Source organism: Hemiscyllium ocellatum, chromosome 25, assembly GCF_020745735.1.
Source record: "Hemiscyllium ocellatum isolate sHemOce1 chromosome 25, sHemOce1.pat.X.cur, whole genome shotgun sequence".
Taxonomy (NCBI): Eukaryota; Metazoa; Chordata; class Chondrichthyes; order Orectolobiformes; family Hemiscylliidae; genus Hemiscyllium; species Hemiscyllium ocellatum.
The window spans coordinates 36,520,162-36,542,590 of NC_083425.1; the positions used below are offsets into that span (position 1 = coordinate 36,520,162).

The 22,429-nt window shown below is 43.2% G+C and overlaps 2 protein-coding genes across 6 annotated transcripts in view; one reads left to right on the forward strand and one right to left on the reverse strand.

The window, feature by feature from the left end:
• LOC132827642 (Na(+)/H(+) exchange regulatory cofactor NHE-RF1-like) overlaps positions 1–10,038 on the forward strand; it is a 103,476-nt gene extending 93,438 nt beyond the window's left edge. The window contains exons 5-6 of the mRNA XM_060844226.1: positions 6,730–6,846; positions 7,111–10,038. Of these exons, the coding sequence (XP_060700209.1) occupies positions 6,730–6,846; positions 7,111–7,266 (273 nt within the window). The 3' untranslated portion in view covers positions 7,267–10,038. The remainder of the gene's footprint in view (positions 1–6,729; positions 6,847–7,110) is intronic.
• Positions 10,039–14,133: 4,095 nt separating this feature from the next.
• Positions 14,134–22,429, reverse strand: part of LOC132827829 (epsin-2-like) — a 95,478-nt gene continuing 87,182 nt past the window's right edge. For all 5 annotated transcript variants that reach the window (XM_060844570.1, XM_060844569.1, XM_060844572.1 and 2 more), the window contains 3 exons: positions 20,410–20,517; positions 17,861–18,094; positions 14,134–14,653 (listed from right to left, as the gene is read on the reverse strand). In XM_060844570.1, coding sequence (XP_060700553.1) covers positions 14,304–14,653; positions 17,861–18,094; positions 20,410–20,517 — 692 coding nt within the window. In that variant the 3' untranslated portion in view covers positions 14,134–14,303. The remainder of the gene's footprint in view (positions 14,654–17,860; positions 18,095–20,409; positions 20,518–22,429) is intronic.

The window sequence follows — 22,429 nt, forward strand, 5'->3', positions numbered from 1 at the left end:
CAAACCCCTCAGGTAATTAAAACTAAATACCCAGAAAAATTGCCTTGTAACCTGTTAAAAGTGTGGGTGAGTGAAAGAGAACTCCTAATTTTCACTATTTAAAGAAAAGTAACAATTTATTTTCCTAACAAAACGCTAAACAAAAACTATTAACAAATCCTAGCCCTTTTTTCTTCTCTAATTGCTATCGGACTCCAACTCTATAAAAATGCTGCTCCAATAGCACACAGTTAAACATTACATTAACTTTAATCTTAAGCCCACACAATCTGTCATTTTCACTGTCTGCAATTTTCCATCTGCTGATCTCCTTGGGTCATTGTCTTACGTTTTACTGCTTTTAGAGGAAAAGGTCATCTTATTTCTTTGAGAGCAAGATGTTGGATGGACAATTCGCTCTCTGGCTCCAAGGCAGTTGCTTTGCTGTTCGGTGGCAGTTCCAGTGACCAAAATTTCAAAATGCCCTTGTTTCATACTCCCTGATATCGTACTCACTCATTGGTCTGATGTTGTCAATGCAATAAATTCAAACTGAATTGGGTTTTAGTATCCTAGGCATAATTTTAAATTAATTGGTTAAATTTGAATTGTTGTCAAAACAGCAAACAAAACTTAGGTATCTATTTAACATCCAGTTATTATATGTATTGGTTTTGGAACAGCCTGTATCTTAGCTGTTCTGCTTGGCAGCTGCGGCTGTTCTTTAAATTTACTTTAAAATTCAGAAAATACTTTCTCTCTTAAAGTGAACATACACTCTTTCGACTTTGTAACAATATGTTCATTTTATGTGTAAGTGGGCATAATTGCCAGATTGAGCTTATTGTACAGACTCAGTATAAGGAGAAGAAACTGGTGTAGAAGTAGGCCATTTGGCCCTTCAGCCTGCTGTGATTCACTAAGATCGTGGCTCATCTGACTGTCATCTTAACTCCACTTTCCTGCTGTCTCCTCTTAATTGTAGACTCCTTTTTGATCAGAAAATTCAATATTCGATATGTTGAATAAACCAACTTCCACATTGTCTGGGAAGAGAATTCTAAAGACTAACCCTCCTATCTAAAAAGACTCCTCATCTTATGTGAAAGATTCTTTATCTTAAAACACCGTCCCTTAACTCTAGATAATCCCAAGTGGGAAAACATCCTCTCAGCATCGATCCTGTCAAGCCTCCTCAGGATTTTCTGTTTCAGTAAGGTCACCACCCCTTATTCTTCTAAACTCCAATGACAACCCTTTCATCCCAAGAATCAGTGGAGCTAATCTTTGCCAAACTGACTCCAATGCATGTATATCCTTCCTTAAGCACGAAAAGCAAAACTTGCCCCATGTGCAGTATCACTAATGTCCTGTACAGTTGTATCAAGACTCCACACTTTTATAGTCCATCCCTACTTGTAAGAAAGAGCAGTATTCATTCCTGAGAACCTAAGTTATGCGAAGTCATATACCAGGATATGCAGATCCCTCTGCAGTGCCATACTCCATAGTCTTTCCATTAAGATAATGTTCTGCTCCTATTAAACAAGAGGAATTGAATATAGAAGCAAAGAGGTGCTTCTGCAGCTGTACAGGGCCCTGGTGAGACCACACCTGGAGTACTGTGTGCAGTTCTGGTCGCCAAATTTGAGGAAAGACATTCTGGCTATTGAGGGAGTGCAGCGTAGGTTCACGAGGTCAATTCCTGGAATGGAGGGATTACCTTACACTGAAAGACTGAAGCAATTGGGCTTGCATACCCATGAGTTTAGAAGACTGAGAGGGGATCTGATTGAGACATATAAGATTATGAAAGGATTGGACACTCTGGAGGCAGGAAACATGTTTCCGCTGATGGGTGAGTGCTGAACCAGAGGACACAGCTGAAAAATACGGGGTAGACCATTTAGGACAGAGATGAGGAGAAACTTCTTCACCCAGAGTGTGGTGGCTGTGTGGAATGCTCTGCCCCAGAGGGCAATGGAGGCCAAGTCTCTGGATTCATTTAAGAAAGAGTTGGATAGAGCTCTCAAGGATAGTGGAATCAAGGGTTATGGAGATAAGGCAGGAAGCGGATACTGATTAGGAATGATTAGCCATGATCATATTGAATGGTGGTGCAGGCTCGAAGGGCTGAATGGCCTACTCCTGCACCAATTGTCTATTGTCTAAACTGAACCACCTCACATTTTCCCAGGTTATACTTAATCTGTCAATTTTTTTTTGTCACTGACTTAAATTATCTATAATCCCTTTCCAAGGTCTCTATATCCTCCTCACACGTTTCTTTTCCTAGCTATCTTCATATTGTCAGCAAATTTGACTACAGTACAGGCAATCCCTTTATCAAGTCATTAAAATAGATCAAGCATAGAGGAGACCTCAACACGATTCCTGAGGCACTCAGTTCCACAGCATGCAGACAATTACTTACTGATTCTAATTTTTTTTGTTATTTAGTTAATTTTGTATCTGTGCTAATATATCACCTCCAACACCATGAGCTCTCCTTTTGTATAGTAATCTTGTATGTGGTACCTTTTATTGAAAGTCTGAGGTCATCCTCTTCACCTTGTAGAGAAGAACAAAAATATCTTCCCTTTGGCTTGTTTGTCTTTGGAATTCTCTTCCACAGAGATCATTGGAGACTGGGTCATTGAATATATATAGTTAATGCTGAGTTGAACGGATTGTTGATCTATAAGGGAGTCAAAGGTTATGAAGAAGTGCCAGGAAAGTGGAGTTAAGACCCCAGGAAGACTTCCCAGAATTTCTTTTAAATGGTGGTAAGTTGGGGACTGAGGTTAAGCAGAGAGATGTGGGGATTCCTCTTATAGAGTTCTCTGCCCGAAAACAATCTGGAATTGATTATTGGCTAAAAGCAATCATTTTATGACTTGGTGAGACAAAGGGGCAGACCAGAGTCCATCTCAGCTGAAATAGGAATTGAACTCTGTTCTTTTGGCCTTAATCTGATCAGTGTACTAGTAAAGTAGCCAACTGAACTAACCAAGTTCCATATTCGGGGACCCAAGTGCAAGCCACTTCTGATATAACACAATAGTTCCGTCTTGTGCAATCTCACTTTATAAGAAAATTGCGCAATAGCAGTGCCATCTAAACTAGGGGGGCCAGAGTCATGTTATAGTCAATACAGAGAAAGGCAAGTTTGCATTCTACAAATAACCGTTTAAATTCTTCAATTGCGTTCAAGCCAATTTGCATTGAAGAAACCTATTCTAGCAGGACCGACTGTACTGAAATCACCTAAGTTAGCAGACGAGTTCAAAAAATAACATGAAATAAGCCATTAGAATTTTTAATGCAAGGGAACTGGAATCTGAGAGAGTGAAGGCTCTGTAACAGTGACATCAAGTACTGAATAGACCCACTTAAGATGCAGAATGATACCCTGATTCAAAGGGTTCAATTATATGGCGATTTTTGCATAAACTAAGGCTGTGTTACCTAGAAATTAGAAAGTTAAGGGGTGATTTGTTCAAGGCTTTCAAATTGAAAGGAACACAGAGGTTGGATAGAGGTGGAGTTGTTTTGAGAGCCTGGGACTCGGGATGTTGCCTAAGACTTGGAGCTGGAATGTTTAGAAGTGAAATTAGGAAGCACTCCTACATGCAAAGGCTGACTGAAATGAGGTTTTGCATTCACATTTGCAACTTATGCTGGATATACTGTTAATTTTAAAACAGTGATAGATTTGAATTAATCATAGGTATTAGGGGATATGGCCAAAGGTCGGTATGGTGGAGTTAGGTCACATATCAACCATGATGCCATTAAATGCCAACTTTCCCCTTGATAAAGGGCTCAGTGACCAGGGAACATAGCTTTAAGTTAAGGGGCTGATGGTTTAGATGGGATGTAAGGATGCAAAGATTTCACCTAGACGATGGTGGGAATCTGGAACTTACTGCCCGTAAGGGTGGTAGAGACAAACTCTCATAACATTCAAGAAGTATTTACATATGCACTTGTGATGTCAAGGCAGACAAGACTGTGGGCTAAATGCTGGAAAACGGGATTAGAATAGTTAGTTTTGACACCGGCTCACTGGGTTGAAGAGCCTTTTTCTGTCTCTGACTCTAAAATGACGAAACAGATTCCAGTGGTTAAATGGTCTCCTTGTTCCTGTTAGATAACTGGGTTCAGTTATGTACAGAACAAAGGAGCAGAACCTTAGAATTTAAGACTGGCCAGTCAGGGGTGATATGTCAGAAAGCATTCCTTTACATAAAGGAGAAAATAATGACTGCAGATGGTGGAGATCAGAGTCAAAATGTGTGGTGCTGGAAAAGCACAGCAGGTTAGGCAGTTTCCTGATGAAGGGCTTATGCCCGAAATGTTGATTCTTCTGTTCCTCTGATGCTGCCTGACCTTCTGCACTTTTCCAGCGCCACATAAGGACAAGTAGAAATCTGGATTTCTCTCCCGAGAAGTTTTGAGAGACTAATTGAATAAAGTTGAAACTGCAATAGGTAGATTTTGTTACACCATGGAGTACAGAGGCTGTTGAATGGAGTTAAGAGACAGATCAGCGATTAATCTAATTGATTGGCAACTTTGATTCAAGGGGTTAATTGGTCTCCTTCTGTTCCAGTCTTCATAATTATTGTTGTGGCTTGTAATCACTTGTTGACCCTGAATAACATCACGAAGTGACAGGAAAAAAACTGCACAGTTTATAGAATCCTTACAGTATGGAAGCAGGCCATTCAGCCCATCAAATCCACACCACTCCTCCAAGGAGCTCCCCACCCAGACTCAACCCACTACCCGATCACCCTGCATTTTCCATGGCTAATCCACTTAGTCTTTGGACTGTCAGAGGGAAGCCTATACAGGCACGGAGAAATGTGCAAACTCCACACAGATAGTCTGTCCAAAGGTGGAATCGATCCTGGATCCCTGGCACTGTGAGGCAGCAGTGCCTGTTAACATGCAACTGTCCACCTGACATGATTCTAGTGACTCTCAATTCTTCGCTAACCTAGTCTTGCCAAAAGTTCCTCTACTAAAGTTTCAAGTGACCTGTGCAGTTAAATGTTAGATCTGCTCATCCACGTTTCTGTTTGCTGAGCCTTTATGAATGCTTTGTGCATCAGAAATATACCGGAGACGTGACTGATGTATATCAAAGGTAAACTGTTGTTACAAAGACAATTTTGTGCAGTTCAACTGGTTAGAATTTAGATGTTGCTGTTTTGATGTTGCCATTGTCACTAAAACCCTGGATTGGCTTCCGATTGGCTGTCACACTCAATCCTTTGCAAATGCTAGAATCTCAAACTGTCAGTTGTCCAGTAGACACTGGACTATGGAAAGCTGATTATAAAAAGCTCAACAGGGAGTCTGTGATGCTCCCATCCTGGACAGTTACTGGCCCCCAACAGGAGATAAACCTTGAACCCAAGCAATGTCAGTGGCGTGATGGCTGAATCTGTGACTTAGAGTTTGGATTCTACTAAAGGATAAGTTATAAAATTGGGTATTTATGGATTTGTGTCAAAGGTTTGAGACTAAAAGTCCAACTGGCTCAGAGAAGGGAAAGTGACATCAGTGCCTTTGGTAGTGGATATTGGACCCACTCCAAGTGGCATCAGTCTAAATAATAAAGGGTCCTTTCTTATCTCGCCCACATCCCAAAGATCAAAAGGATGAACCAAATGGTCACTCAATATTTATCCCCAATTTAGTTTTCCATCTAGTATCAGCTGTCCTTCTCTCTGTCATCTCCCTCCTTGCAGGGGCAAGGTGTAATTATCCCTGAGTAAGGCATAAATGTAGTTGGACCTCAGGACCTTTGGTCCAGGGATAGTATATTCACATGATCTCCACAACCTCCACCACCACCACCACCGTGTGCACGCACAACACACACACATCCCCATCCTTGTAAGTAATCACTGAGCATCGTGCTCAGATAACCTGTTTTGCTGAGCTGTTCAGCTTACTGAAGTCAATTTTCCCTCTGTGTTAGACAGTTCAATGAGAAGCTTATGTTTTGGAGAAAAGGAGAGCTTGAGCCTGAAAAGTACCACTTTTGAAGTTTGTTTTGTTATTATTGAGATATAGATCCATGCAAGGCTCTCTGTGTAATAGCGACATCCTGTGGTTAGTTTATGCTGTGGCTGCAAACTGTCTTCACTCGGGCAGAGAACTGGAAGTGAATCTCTTACCACTCATCTGAAACGGAGGAGGATGTTGAATGTGAAATACTGACGCCAGATCTTTCCTATCTCTTTCCCTGGTGTTTCCCTGCATGATTCAGCAGAGCTGAGCAGGAGAGAGAGAGAGGCGGAGGTTGTCTCTTTAGTTCATTCAGAGAATGGTTGCGTTGCTGGCTGGCATTTCTGTTGCTTGGAGAAGGTGGTGGAGAGCTACCTTCTTAAACTGCTGCAGTCCATTTGGGGTATAGGTAGATCTGCAACACTGTTAGGGAGGGAGTTCCAGGATTTTGACCCTGAAAGTCATTGAAGGAACGGCGATGTACTTCTAAGTCAGGATGAGAGTAGTTTGGGGGGAGCCTGGTGGTATTTCCATGTACCTGCTGCCCTTGTCCTTTTTGATGGTAATGGTCAACAGATGCTAAGAAGCCTTGATGAATTTCTGCATTGTGATTTGTAGATGGTACACACATCTGTCACTGAGCATTGCTCTGGCTAGATTTGATTTCTTCTTACCTTTCCATGAAGCGGGTGATGACTGACCTCTTCCTCCTCCTTCCCTTTTCAGGCAAACGGAGATGTTTCTGCGACAGTGACTCCCACACCAGCACCATCTTCAAACTCCTCATCTGCTCCATCAACCCCAACAACTCCATCCAGGGATACAAGTGCCCCAGTGGTCAAGGTATTTTGTTATAATTATGATTTCCATGTTTTTTTTCTCTGCTGTGCCTAAACTTCGTGTGCTTTTTCAGGCAGTGCTGTGTTTTGAGACATTTTTCAGGTGGTGAGTGCAGCACAACTTTTTTTTTGTTGTATAATTATGGGCTGACTGGAGGTGGTGACAGTGGCTTTGCAAATGCAGGTCTTTGATGTTTAGTCTGAGCAGGTCGTGGTCACAGAGGAAACTGACGCTCTCTCTCTTTCTCTCTCTCTCTCTGGTTGACAGCCCCAGCCTGAAAGTGACAAAACAGTTGACGAGGTGGGTCTGAGCCTCAGTACCTCGGCAGCAGAGGCCAAGGAGAAGGTGCATTCGAAACGCTCCAGCAAGCGGGCCCCACAGATGGACTGGAGCAAGAAGAATGAACTATTCAGCAACTTGTAAAGAAAAAAGAACCTTCGCTAATCTAAGCTTCTGCTTTAATAACCTCAGAAAAAGTTAATTTCTCTGGTAATTTTGTTTTCCCAAGCCCAGTGAGTCTTAACCTGCTACATTCCGAGGGGTGAGCCCCTCTCTATGTCCGTTTCCCCATTTGCTCCGATCCAGGTCAGGTTGTCGTTGGCCTGATTTTGTTAGTCGAGCAGGGTAATGAGCCTTCCCCCATCCCACTGTGACTAGTCCTCTGACGTAGACTCTGTGTTTGTGCTGTCTCCCCCAGTAGCTGTGCATGGTGTGGTGGAATCCCTCAGGCATCTCTCACCAGTTGCTCCTGATGCCAGTGCTCACTTGGACAGGGGCAGCATTGTGAGGTTGTGGACACTCTCCTCTCTCCACCTTTTTCAAGTCTCTGTGCTGCTGACTTGCTGAGCTTTTGGTGAAGTGTGTGCAGTTTCAGACCAGACTTTTGTAGACAGTCCTGAGCTTAACCTGGTCACTTTGAATAAAAGCAGGATACATTTCCAATCTCTTCGAACAACTGAGTCCTGCGCTGTGAACACTGAACCATTCAGTCACAAACCTGGTAATTCTCTGGAGATATTGTTCCTTCCTCCTGATGAACAGAAGGTTTTGAATCTCTTGTCATGATTTGTTTGAAATTACCCACACAAATTACTTATTAAAGAACCATCATTCTGCCAATGACCAGATCAAATTTTGTGTTTCATTTTTCTCTAATCTGCTATGTGCAATTATGATATTTCTGTTAAATTTAGATTCTCCAGTATTAAAATCCAGTCTAATCTGCAAACTGAAATCGGCAAGTTGCATTCACTAGCAAAGAACCAATTTAGTTTGTTACTAGACAAAGCTTCGGTAATGGGCGATGGCTGCTTTCAAGATGGTAAAGATGTTCTAATTAGTGCTGACAGACCACAAACTCCATGCAAGGGTGCTTGTGTCTCACTGGCCTGTGTTGACCTTGGGCAGGTTGCTGCCCATCAGAATCACTTGTAAATTGGTTACGGTCCCAATCCAAGCTCCAACTAACTGTTGAGGAGTGTGCATTTCTCTTGAATGGATGTGGGACCATTTTGCCAACATTCCAAATGATTCAGGTTACTGGAAATTGTTGCCATACAAGAACTTAATTTGGGCTTTCATTTAGAATACAATTCGAACCCATCTGATCCATGGAATCTCATCCCTGCTTATCATATTCCTTCATCCCATATCTTTCCCATCAACTCTTTAGGTTTCAGGTCTCCTTTTCAGAGACCAACCCTCTCCGTTCTGTATGGTGAATGAAGCTTTGAGTCAGATCACAGCAAGATATAAACTGGCCCTACAGCTATGGAGGTAACTGCTGCCCTGTATTTCTCTGGGGAGAGTGCAAGTCATTTTTGATCTTTTCACCCCTTCCATGAGAATGTGGTATCAAGTCCATTAACCTGCTAAGAAATGGTCCAGTTGGTGCTGATCTGGTTATTAATACTTTTATATTTCCTGTTTGACACTTGTTACAACAGGGTAAAGATTTGTTCATTAGTCTTGATTTTTGCTTTTACCTTTTTAATCTCTGGGATTGGATGATGGGGACTCATTTATTTGTTTTTATCTGCAATATCATTATCCTTTGTTTTTTGTTGTATTTTGGGTGTTTTATTAACTCATTCCATCCTGTTCACAATGCTCCCATCTCCTGCTGTACTTCAGATGGCATTGCGATAGACTGAATGCACCCTGTGGCTTTCTCACTATCAATGATGTGAATAATCTACTTTCATTGGCTACAAATGAGTTCCAATCTGAAACAATTCCAAAACCTGGAAATCTGACGGGCTTGCCATTTGCTTTCAGTGGGGCTTTCACTTTGGATTTCAATTCAGTTCAATAAAAGCTAGGTTTAGAATTCATACAATGCAGACTGAAATTCTTCAGCACTGATCAAGCGAGAGTTACTTCCTCAGTGTGCCAAGTTGTAAAGAGATTTTGTAAGGAGTGGTTCAAGTCAGTGATGTTAATGTGTAAATCTGCAAAAACATTAATGAGACAGCTTGGATCCTTCAGTTCCTAATTTCTAATTGTAATGTTGTGTTGGGTTGCTTGAGGTCAGAGACTTTGTACCCCAGCATTTGTAGTTTAACCCTCTGGATCTCCTCTAAAGGTGACACCTGGGACTTGTGACAAGGTCCCTGCCTGATTTATAAGATAAATGGTTTCTCAAGGGATTCACACATTACCCTGGGGAGCAGTGCCTCTACACCAATTTTGAGTTGCTGGATTTAGTCTTAGTTCTGGGCAGTACATTGAGGATTAATCTAGTTACAGTCATGGTCTGTGTCTGAATATGGCATTATATCTCATCATTGGTTTGCATTTTCCTTCTTTACACAACAGATTGTACATTTTATATTAAAAAAAAGTATCTGACCTATACTGGCGGTAATTTGGAAAAGTTTCTGTTGAAGTGAAATGCCTATTATAGCCCTCGGAAACCTCAGCTGAGATTAATCCTATGTATACGTGTGTCTATTTTTTGTTAACTTTGATTTTGTCAGTGCACTGTGTTTGGGATTGGAGCACGTGTAGTCTGATTTAATTAGCACAAGTTCTGAGTTAGAGACACTGCAAGTTGCAGAGAGGAGTTTTATTCCTATGTATAACAAGCAGAGATCGAAGTATTTCTTGCTCTATAGCTTTGTCTGAAATAGCAGAACGATTTGTTGTCCAAATTCAAACACAATTTTTAGAAACTATATTTTTACCAATGTCTGTAAATTTTAAGAAATAAAAGTTAAAATCAAAAAACTGTACGTTTTCATGTATCTCAAATCCTACAGCGCAATGTTTAATGTTAGCAATTGGAGGTGGAAAAACCAAGGCTGCAACATCCAAAAGGTCACGAGACTCAGGAACATCAAATTTGAGTTTCTTTATCTTTTGTTATTAGAGGGTTCGGAAATGCCTTCCTGGGTAGAGGACATGGAGGGACTCAGAAGTGCATATGGGAAATTTGCTGATATGTCCAACTAATTAGGAGGCTAGCACTCTGTGTGTCTCATTTGAGAAAATACAGGCTTTCCATAATGAGAGAGTCTGGATTTAACTGATTAGTAGCTCAATGATTGAATTTATCAGCATACTCCCTCTGGTGGAGCACACAGGAATACAGGCATTTTCCAACATTTTTATTAGGTCATTGCATATCTGTATCAACTCTGCCTACCCCACCTTGGTTCCATTGTCCTTCCCTGGCCCAACCAAAACCATGAATCTTGATCTTGGAATTGTGAGCTGAGATGTTTTGGGGAGAGATTTCTCCATTTTCACTCCCCTTTGTGTGAAAAAAGATGCTGTCTTATTCTGGACTTACCCAACCAGAGGACATATCTACCCTGTTGGTCTTTTAATCCGTTTAAACTCCTTTGAGAACACCTGCCAGTCTTTATATCTAAGGGAATACAGGCCTACCTGAGGCACCTTGCCCTCAACAAGAATATGTCCATGCTATTCGCTAGATGGCTGGTTTGTGATGCAGAGGGACATCAACAGCAGGAAGTTCAATTCCTATATTGGTTGAGGTCACCATGAAGGCCCAACCTTCTCAGACTTGCCCCTTGCCTGTAATGTGGTACCCCTCGGGTTATACTCGCCACTAGTTATCCTTCTCTATCTGTGTGTATCTCTCACATACACAGCAGCCTACAGTTCTCTTTTAGCCTCTAAATCATTCTATGAAATCTTTACTGCATTCCCTCCAAGGCCTGCATACTCCCCAAAGGTAGGGCTACTAACACACACTGAGAAACTACCAGAATCGGCATCTTCTAGTGACTATAGAAATTCATACAAAATCTCTCAAATAGCAAGAGAATCAATGATTACAGGGAGAAGGCAAGAGAACAGGGTTGAGAAACTTATCAGCCATAATGGAATGCCCTGATTCTGCTCTTATCTCTTGTAGTCTTATCATTCATTGGAAATATTGATCTGACTGTACACTTAAAAAGTAAACCAGTTCTGGCATGTATGGACTTGATTGCTTATATTTTCCAATAAGTGACTCAGGAAGTAAAAAGAGTGAGCGTTGCTGCTGCAACAATTACAAAAGCCTGCTCAGAGTAAGGGGTATCTTGAAAGTTATGAAGTTAGATTTTAGTCCTGCTTAACTTTTCCTTTAAAATTGAAGCTTGTGGAAATTGGTAAATATTTTTACAATATGTCTTAGTTCTGGATGTAGGTTTGCTCACTGAGCTGGAAGGTTCATTTTCGGACATTGTGACCATTCGAGGTAACATCTTCAGTGAGCCTCTGGACGAAGCACTGCTGATGATTCCTGCTTTCTATTTGAATGTTTGCATTTCTTTGGGTTGGTGATGTCCTTTCCTGTTAGTTTTCTCAATGGGGTGGTAAATCAGGTACAAGTCAGTGTTTGTTGTTGTAGTTCCGGTTGGAATGCAATGCTTCTAGGAATTCTCCTGCATGTCTCTGTTTGGCTTGTCCAAGGAAGGATATGTTGTCCCACTCGAAGTGGTGTCCTTTCTCATCTCTATGTAACGATACTAATGAGAGAGGGTCATGTCGTTTTGTGGCTAGTTAATTTTAATTTATCCTGGTGACTAGTTTTCTGCCTATTTGTCCATTGTAATGTTTGTTACAGTCCTTGCATGGTATTTTGTAAATGACATTAGTTTGCTTGTTGTCTGTGTAGGGTCTTTCAAGTTCATTAGCTACTGTTTTAGTGTGTTAGTGGGTTTGTGAGCTACCGTGATTCCAAAGGGTCTATGTGGTCTGGCAGTCATTTCCGAGATGTCTTTGATGTAGGGAGAGTGGCTCGGGTTTCTGGATGCATTTTGTCTGCTTGTTGGGGTTTGTTGCTGATGAAATCGGCGGACTATGTTCGTGGGTACCTGTTATTTTTGAATACACTAATGATTTTCCTGTGCTCTGCATAGTTCCTCTGTGCTGCAGTATGTGGTGGCTTGTTGAATGACTAGGCAGAAAACTAGTCACCAGGATAAATTAAAATTAACTAGCCACAAAACGACATGACCCTCTCTCATTAGTATCGTTACATAGAGATGAGAAAGGACACCACTTCGAGTGGGACAACCTATCACAATAGAGGGAACAGCCAATGGGGAACTTTGAACCAGCATCTACGGGAAAACAACACATACAGACCAAATATTGAACTACTGAAGCAATCACCTCAATATCCACAAATGAAGCTGTATTACAACATTATTCCAACGAGCCACCACACACTACAGTGTATTCACCAAGAACGAATACCCAATGAACACAGTCCACAGATTTCTTAGCAACAAACCCAAACAGGTAGACAAAACCTGTCCAGAAACCCTAGCCATTCTCCACTACATCAAAGACATCTCGGAAATGACTGCCAGACTACTCCGACCCCTTGGCATCACGGTAGCCCCCAAACCCACCAACACATTAAAACAGTAGCTAATGAACTTGAAAGATCCTACACAGACAAGCAAAACTAATGTCATTTACAAAATTAACATGCAAGGACTGGAACAAACAGGCAGAAAAGTAGCCACCAGGCTACATGAACATCAACTAGCCACAACGCGACATCTCTCTCTCTCTCTCTCTCGCACTCTTACATATAGGGTGACTAAATGTCTGAAAATGAACCTTCCAGCTCTGAGCAAACCTACATCCAGAACCTCAACCTGAGCTACAAATCTTCTCAAAACACGCTACAATGTCTCCATTATAATGAAATGGGATTTTGTATGGGTTCAGTAGAGTACTTCATGTTCTCCTTTCTCATGTTTCCTTAGATGTCTCTTCTGCCAATATCTTCTATACAATGTTCAGCCAGCATTGTCAACTCTATCCTGAAGATGAGAGTAGTGCTGGAAAAGCACAGCATGTCAGGCAGCATCCAAGGAGCAGGAAAAAAAGACGTTTCTGGCAAAAGCCCTTTTATCAGCATTACTCTAATCTTGATTCTAATCTCCAGCATTTGCAGTACCCACTTTCACCTAACTCTATCCTGAAGTACAGTGCTCAGAACTGAATGCAATGTGCATGTGAGAGAGATGGACAACTGTTGGGGACTGTAACCTGACAGGCACCACACCTCAGGCAAAGGGTAAGTTTAGAAGTTGGGGCCTATATAATACCCTTATGCAGTGCAGGAATTGAAGCCCTGCCATTGCTTGTCACTCTGCCTCATGAACGAGCTGCCCAATTAATGACATGGACACATTACAAAAAAAAAGCCAAAAAATGTAGAAGCTGGAAATTGCAAACAAAAACAAATTGCTGGGAAAAACTCAGCAGGTCTGGTAGCATCTCTGGTGAAAAGCAGAGTTAACATTTCAGGTCCAGTGATCTTATTTTGGAACTAGTTTGACAGTTTTCCCTACCATTTCTGTTGTTTCGTGGACACATTCTTGTTTTCTACAGGATGCCATACCACATTATAGAATAAAATTATATAATTCCTTCAGTATGGAAACAAGCCATTCTGCCCAACGTGTCCACACCGACCCCTGCCTAATACACCTAACCTACATATCCTTGAACACTATGGGCAATTAAGTGTAGCCAATCCACCTAACCAGCACATCTTTGGATTGTGGGAGGAAACCCACGCAGACACTAGGAGAATGTGCAAACGCCACACAGACAGTGGCTTGAGGCTGGAATCAAACCTGGGTCCTTGGCGCTGTGGGGCAGCAGTGCTAACCGCTGAGCCACTGTGTTGCCCAGTCCATCACATGGCAATGGATTGGAATCTCAGCAGTGACTGGGTGACATGGATTTCCAATAAATGAAGTAGGTATAGAGGTGCAGAAAAGGGAATACATGACACTCCAGCCAATGGTATAAAATTAGATGTTTATTTATGAAGTTTTACACAGCCCCAATATATATTTGCAAAGTCACTCCAGTTTGTCCCAGTGAAGCAGCATGGGATAGTGTTCCTACTGACCACATTCCTCCTCTCCATAGTACCATAAACATAGCTCGTACAGCCTAACTAAAGGTCACTAACCTCAGAGAAAGGGATTTAGGCTTGAGGTTTGCTGAGGCATTCCAGCAGGTTTAGAAACTGGGAGGAGCGGCTGTCCAAAGTGATGACTCATGTCTGCTGCCATTCCTGTGGCTGGCACCATGCCTGCTGCCTGGGGCAAACCACTGAATGTTGAAGGATGGGTCATGGTGGTTGGCATGCAGCTAGGAGCCATGGTTTGTGGTGCCATCAAGGGTATTGATGCCCTGCCCATACTGCCACTGCCCATGGTGGGTTGGGCAAAACCAGCACTGCTCTGAATCTGCTTCAAGGTCAGTTTATTCTGGTCGCTGACTTGAAAAGGGTTCGATGTTGAGCTTGAATTGAGACCACCTGTGAAGAGAAGAAAGTCAATAACTTGACACTAAATCTTATCAGAATGTAACATAAACTGTTGAGGCATTGGCATCAGGGCTGATTGTTTGATGGGATATTACACTCCGTAGCCAGGTACACTGGTGTTTGATACAGAGTAAAGCTCCCAGTACACTATCCTATCAAATACTGTCGGGTAGATATGACAGAGGGTTAGGTATAGAGTAAGCACACATGGGGCACTTGCAGGCAAGGTGGGGATTCAGTCCACCAGGGTGAGCTGGGTTTGCTTTTCCTCCCAAAGTTGTCAGGGTGATGCTAAAGTATTGATACCATACTGTTCTTTAATAAGGAAAGTACACTAGGTGTTCCATAGAATATCCACAGAGTACCTGTAACAGCCATGATGCATAGCCTTCCATTAAAGCTGTTCTAAGCTGTCAAATCTGGGATTGTATTGTACTTTCAACCTGACTTGGGAATCATCACAAAAATTCCTAGTAAAAACAGTTTCATCTCTACACTTTCAGAATCATCCTGGGATCAGAGAGAACAGCTCTCTCTCTCCCGTGCTCACACTCTCGCTCCCCCCAATGCCATCACCTCTCCATTTAATCTTCTTTTGCAGTCCCTGTTCAGCTCAGTGCTATGTTGCCCTTAACCCCCTCCCCCCCAGTATTCGACACGATACAACTTATAGAGTCATACAGCATGGAAACAGACCCTTCGGTCCAACCCGTCCATGCCGACCAGATATCCCAATCCAATCTAGTCCCACCTGCCAGCACTCAGCCCATATCCCTCCAAACCCTTCCTATTCATATACTCATCCAAATAATTTAAATGTTGCAATTGTACCAGCTTCCACCACATCCTCTGGCAGCTCTGCGTGAAAAAGTTGCCTCTTGGGTCTCTTTTATATCTTTCCCCTCTCACCCTAAACCTATGCCCTCTAGTTTTGGACTCCCCCACCCCACCCCTTGGAAAAGACTTTGTCTATTTATCCTATCCATGCTCCTCATAATTTTGTAAACCTCTATAAGGTCACCCCTCAGCCTCCGACGCTCCAGGGAAAACAGCCCCAGCCTGTTCAGCCTCTCCCTGTAGCTCAGATCCTCCAACCCTGGCAACATCCTTGTAAATCCTTCCTGAACCCTTTCAAGTTTCACTACATCTTTCCGATAGGAAGGAGCCCAAATGCATGCAATATTCCAACAGTGGCCTAACCAATGTCCTGTACAACCATAACATGACCTCCCAACTCCTGTACTCAATACTCTGACCAATAAAGGAAAGCATACCAAACGCTTTCTTCACTATCCTATCTACCTGCGACTCCACTTTCAAAGAGCTATGAACCTGCACTCCAAGGTCTCTTTGTTCACTCCCTAGGACCTTACCATTAAGTGTACACATCCTGCTAAGATTTGCTTTCCCAAAATGCAGCACCTCGCATTTATCTGAATTAAACTCCATCTGCCACTTCTCAGCCCATTGACCCATTTGGTCCAGATCCTGTTGTAATCGGAGGTAACTCTCTTCGCTGTCCACTACACTCCAATTTTGGTGTCATCTGCAAACCTACTAACTGTACCTCTTATGCTCACATCCAAATCATTTATGTAAATGACAAAAAGTAGAGGGCCCAGCACCAATCCTTGTGGCACTCCACTGGTCGCAGGCCTCCAGTCTGAAAACCAACCCTCCACCACCATCCTCTGTCTTCTACCTTTGAGCCAGTTCTGTATCCAAATGGCTAGTTCTCCCTGTATTCCACGAGATCTAACCTTGCTAATCAGTCTCCCATGGGGAACCTTGTCGAACACCTTACTGAAGTACATATAGATCACATCTACTGCTCTGCCCTCATCAATCTTCTTTGTTACTTCTTCAAAAAACTCAATCAAGTTTGTGAGTCATGACCTCCCATACACAAAGCCATGTTGATTATCCCGAATCAGTCCTTGCCTTTCCAAATACATGTACATCCTGTCCCTCAGGATTCCCTCCAACAACTTGCCCACCACTGAGGTCAGGCTCACCGGTCTATAGTTCCCTGACTTGTCTTTACTGCCCCTCTTAAACAGTTGCACCACGTTTGCCAACCTCCAGTCTTCCGGCACCTCACCTATGACAATTGATGATACAAATATCTTAGCAATAGGCTCAGCAATCACTTCTCTAGCTTCCCACAGAGTCCTGGGGATTTATCCACCTTTAACCGTTTCAAGACATCCAGCACTTCCTCCTCTGTAATCTGGACATTTTGCAAGATGTCACCATCTATCGCCCTACAGTCTATATCTTCCAAATCCTTTTCCACAGTAAATCCTGATGCAAAATATTCATTTAGTATCTCCCCCATTTTCTGTAGCTCCACACAAAGGCCGCCTTGCTGATCTTTGAGGGGCCCTATTCTTTCCCTAGTTACCCTTTTGTCCTTAATATATTTGTAAAAACCCTTTGGATTCTCCTTAATCCTATTTGCGAACACTATCTCATGTCCCCGTTTTGCCCTCCTGATTTCCCTCTTAAGTATACTCCTACTTGCTTTATACTCTAAGGATTCACACGCTCTATCCTGTCTATACCTTACATATGCTTCCTTCTTTTTCTTAACCAAACCCTCAATTTCTTTAGTCATCCAACATTCCCTATACCTAGCAGCCTTTCCTTTCACTCTGACAGGAATATACTTTCTCTGGATTCTTGTTATCTCATTTCTGAAGGCTTCCCATTTTCCAGCCATCCCTTTACCTGCCAACATCTGCCTCCAATCAGCTTTCGAAAGTTCTTGCCTGATACCGTCAAAATTGGCCTTTCTCCAATTTAGAACTTCAATTTTTAGATCTGGTCCATCCTTTTCCATCACGATTTCAAAACAAATAGAATTACGGTCGCTGGCCCCAAAGTGCTCCCCCACTGACACCTCAGTCACCTGCCCTGCCTTATTTCCCAAGAGTAGGTCAAGTTTTGCACCTTCTCTAGTAGGTACATCCAGAGTTATTTTTTATCAACTCAGTCAATATTGAACCATCCAACCGCTATTTTTATTCCCAATCTAATGTTAGTTTAGTTTGTTTTTGATCACATTCGGGCACTCTCCATTTCTCTCTGTGGGTCACTGTTGGTTTATCTCAGTCATTCACAGCCTTGCCTGGTACTTCACATCTTTGCCCAAAGGTGTCTTTCTAAAAGATATACCTTTAACCAACAGGCCATTACCTGACGTGTGGAAAGGGTTCTTGCTTTTAAGGTTGTGAGAAGGTGCAGACAGCAGCGAGTCCAGATTCACCAGCGAGGCAGCATTGGGGTCCAGGAATAATTCTGGATTTCGATGAGGCCCATTTGAAGAATCCTTTAGAGAGTTCCCTATTTCAGACATATCGAAGACATCCGGACTACTGCTACCATTCTGCTTTGCGTCTAGAACTGTTTCACCCAGGAGGTCCGTCTTTGCTGCAGAATTAGAATTGGTGATTATTATCTTTTATGGCTTTCTTTACCTTGGAGCCTGGTAAGGATGGCTCGGATGCATTTTGACCTGCTGTGCTTTTCCAGCGTCACACTTTTCAGGGTAGAGTCTAACACTAACATATTTTTATTTTTTTTTTAAAATGTGACTGACTTGTTTGTTTTCAATATCCGTCAAGTTCAGCTAATTTTGGTTTTGTTCTGTTGGACTGTCAGAATAAATAACCTTTTTCTGGACAAGGATTGGGATCCGAAAGGTAACATTTATTGCCTTTGGCTCAGCATATTCCTGTTGCTCTCACTGACACTGAAAACAAACAAGCGCTTGTCCTTTGGGGTGGCTCACTGTAACATACTAGCTCATTGCCAACTAACTGGTTGATCATTCTTTGGGTGAAGTGTAGGTTGCTACAGTTGCAGGTTCTCTGTCATTATCTGTTGGGGCAGAGTCTGAGAGAAATTGAGGATTGCAGATGCTGGAGATCAGAATGGAAAGCGTGGCATGGAAAAGCCCTTCCTGATGAAGGGCTCACACCCTAAACATCGATTCTCCTGCTCCTCGGATGCATTTTGACCTGCTGTGCTTTTCCAGTGTCACACGTTTCAGGGTAGAGTCTAACACTAACATATTTTTATTCTTTTGTTTTTTAAAAAGGTGACTGACTTGTTTGTTTCCAACATCAGAGGAGAAAGTGAGGTCTGCAGATGCTGGAGTACCAGAGCTGAAAATGTGTTGCTGGAAAAGCGCAGCAGGTCAGGCAGCATCCAAGTAACAGGAAATTCGACGTTTCGGGCTTAAGCCCTTCAACAGGAATGAGGAAAGTGTGTCCAGCAGGCTAAGATAAAAGGTAGGGAGGAGGGACTTGGGGGAGGGACGATGGAGATGTAATAGGTGGAAGGAGGTCAAGGTGAGAGTGATAGGCCGGAGTGGGGTGGGGGCGGAGAGGTCAGGAAGAGGATTGCAGGTTAGGAGGGCGGTGCCGAGTTGAGGGATTCAACTGAGACAAGGTGGGGGGAGGGGAAATGAGGAAACTGGAGAAATCTGAGTTCATCCCTTGTGGTCGGAGGGTTCCCAGGCGGAAGATGAGGCGCTCTTCCTCCAACCGTCGTGTTGTTATGGTCTGGCGATGGAGGAGTCCAAGGACCTGCATGTCCTTAGTGGAGTGGGAGGGGGAGTTAAAGTGTTGAGCCACGGGGTGGTTGGGTTGGTTGGTCCGGGTGTCCCAGAGGTGTTCTCTGAAATGTTCTGCATGTAGGCGGCCTGTCTCCCCAACATAGAGGAGGCCACATCGGGTGCAGCGGATGCAATAGATGATGTGTGTGGAGGTGCAGGTGAATTTGTGGCGGATATGGAAGGATCCCTTGGGGCCTTGGAGCGAAGTAAGGGAGGAGGTGTGAGCGCAAGTTTTGCATTTCTTGCGGTTGCAGGGGAAGGTACTGGGAGTGGAGGTTGAGTTGGTGGGGGGTGTGGACCTGACGAGGGAGTCACGGAGGGAGTGGTCTTTTCGGAACGCTGATAGGGGAGGGTAGGGAAATATATCCCTGGTGGTGAGGTCCGTTTGGAGGTGGCGGAAATGACGGCGGATGATACGCTACATATGGAGGTTGGTGGGGTGGTAGGTGAGAACGAGTGGGGTTCTGTCTTGGTGGCAGTTGGAGGGGCGGGGCTCAAGGGCGGAGGAGCGGGAAGTGGAGGAGATGCGGTGGAGGGCATCGTCGATCACCTCTGGGGGGATCTGCGGTCCTTGAAGAAGGAGGCCATCTGGGCTGTACAGTATTGGAACTGGTCCTTCTGGGAGCAGATGCGGCGGAGACGAAGGAATTGGGAATATGGGATGGCGTTTTTACAGGGGACAGGGTGGGAGGAGGTGTAGTCTAGGTAGCTGTGGGAGTCAGTCGGTTTATAGTAGATGTCCGTGTTGGTTCGGTCGCCCGAGATAGAAATGGAAAGGTCTAGGAAGGGGAGGGAGGAGTCTGAGACAGTCCAGGTGAATTTGAGGTCCGGGTGGAAGGTGTTGGTAAAGTGGATGAACTGTTCAACCTCCTTGTGGGAGCACGAGGCAGCGCCGATACAGTCATCAATGTAGCGGAGGAAAAGGTGGGAGGTGGTGCCAGTGTAGTTGCGGAAGATGGACTGTTCCACATATCTTCCGCAATGCCTTAAAACAATGTTTTAGCAAATAGTGGAATGATGGAGTCATGCGAGGTTGTGATAGTGGATTGATGAGTGGGAAGAGGCTGGGGGAAAGTGCCGACTGCAAATAAGAAGCCATCATTCTGCAGTCCAATCTGAACGTTACCTGCAGGAAGATTGGACACCACTGAAGGAGTCTGAACCCAGGCACTCTCTGCAAATTGATCCAGCGCTGAGTCCCCTGAATTTGTAAATGGGTCAAATGTGGAGCCGTCTGTAATATGGATAAAAGAGTGAAGAGAAGACAATAAACATGGGAATTACCATCCCTCTCCTCAGATCAAGTTTTGCTCCCTTTTATTTCTCATCTAATTAAATATCTGGAAGATTTAAATTGTTGTGTTGTGTTGCAGGGACAAGAGACAAGGCCTAGCCACACCAACTCCATCTCTTTACCTGGTCACCCTCCAGATCCTGAACTGAGTGCCTAATCCCATTTCTGCTACATGGCTAAGACTTCTTTCTTGTTAATAACGAACCACCTTCTCTCTGGTTCATGTAAGCATTTGAGTTTCTGAAGTGAATATTTTCAGCATGTAGCATAGCAATAAGGGTAAGTAACTGGGAGCAGTTTTTGCATCTTTTGAGTATTATCTTTTTTAGATCCACAGTTGGTGATCTCTTGCATCTAGTAATCTCTAATCTGTTATCTCTATACTCCATGCTGGTGTAGTATCTTTCAAGTAAACCTTATCACAGTCAAAACCCTGCTGCTCATACTATACCAAGTTCACCACTACCCCTTTGGTGTCATCAGACAGAGTCATAACAGGAAAAGGACAGGAAGATGGGGCAAGAGAAAAAAAGAATGAGGGGGAAAATGAAATGCGATCGTGTTGAAATATATCAGATCCTGAAGAGACGTAACTGGGTGGATGCTTGAGAGGATACTTTGCATTGTAGAAGTGACTAAAACCATGAAACAGTTTAAAAATAAGGTCACCTGTTCAAGATGAGGTTTTGTTCTCTGGGGTGATTAGTCTGTGGAATTCTCTTCCTCAGACAGCATTGGAAGCAAGGTCATTGAATATGTTTAAGACTGAGATGGATACATCATTGAATCAAAGGTGATATGGATTAGGCAGAAAAGTACAAGCCACAATTGAATCATGGTGCAGCCTCCAGGGGTCAAATGGTCTGGTCCTGCTCCTAATTCAGTTCGCTGTATATAGGGTCCTGGTCCAGCAAGGTCTCAATTTTAAGACATTAATCCCAGCTGCAAATGCCTCTGTGACATTGCTTCATCCCTATCTCTGTAAATTCCACCATTCCTACAAATGAATTGATTAAAGAAAAAGTTTTTGTTTCAAATTTGAAAGTAAATACCCTGACAAGATCTCCAATACACTGCTGAAGAGGATGGTGTAAACTAATTCAATTTAGTTTTCTTGAGGGATTTGGATAAAGTCAACTGTCTTCCAGTGTCCACAGCCATTCAGAGAGATTTAAGGGACATGGCAAGCAGCAGGCAACAGGGATAAACTGGAATTGCTCTTTGAAAGTAATGGGCTGAATGGTCACCTGCATGGTGCTTGAGAAACTCAGCAGATTTGTCAAAATCGTTGGGCAAAGAAAACTCATTAAAGTTTTAAATCCAATTGATTGCTTCGGAGCTACCTCGACCTTTTCTAAGGAAATGTGATGGGGAAGGTAGAATCATAGAGATGTACAGCATGGAAACAGACCCTTCGGTCCAACTCATCCATGCCAACTAGATATCCTAAATTAGCCAGCATTTGGTCCATATCCCTCTGAACCCTTCCTATTCATATTCCCATCTAGATGTCTTTTAAAATATTGTAATTGTACCAGTCTCCACCACTTCCTCTGGCAGCTCATTCCATACACGTACCACCCTCTGTGTGAAATAGTTGCCCCTTAGGTCTGTTTTGAATCTTGCTCCTCTCACCTTAAACCTATGCCCTCTAGTTTTAGACTCCCCCACCAAGGGGAAAAGATCTTGGCTATTCACCCATCCATGCCCCTCATGATTTTATAAACCTCTATAAGAGCACCATTCAGTCTCCAGCAAAAACAGCCCCAGCCTATTCAGCCTCTCCCTATAGCTCAAACCCTCCAACGCTGGCAACATCCTTGTAAATCTTTTCTGAACCCTTTTAAGTTTA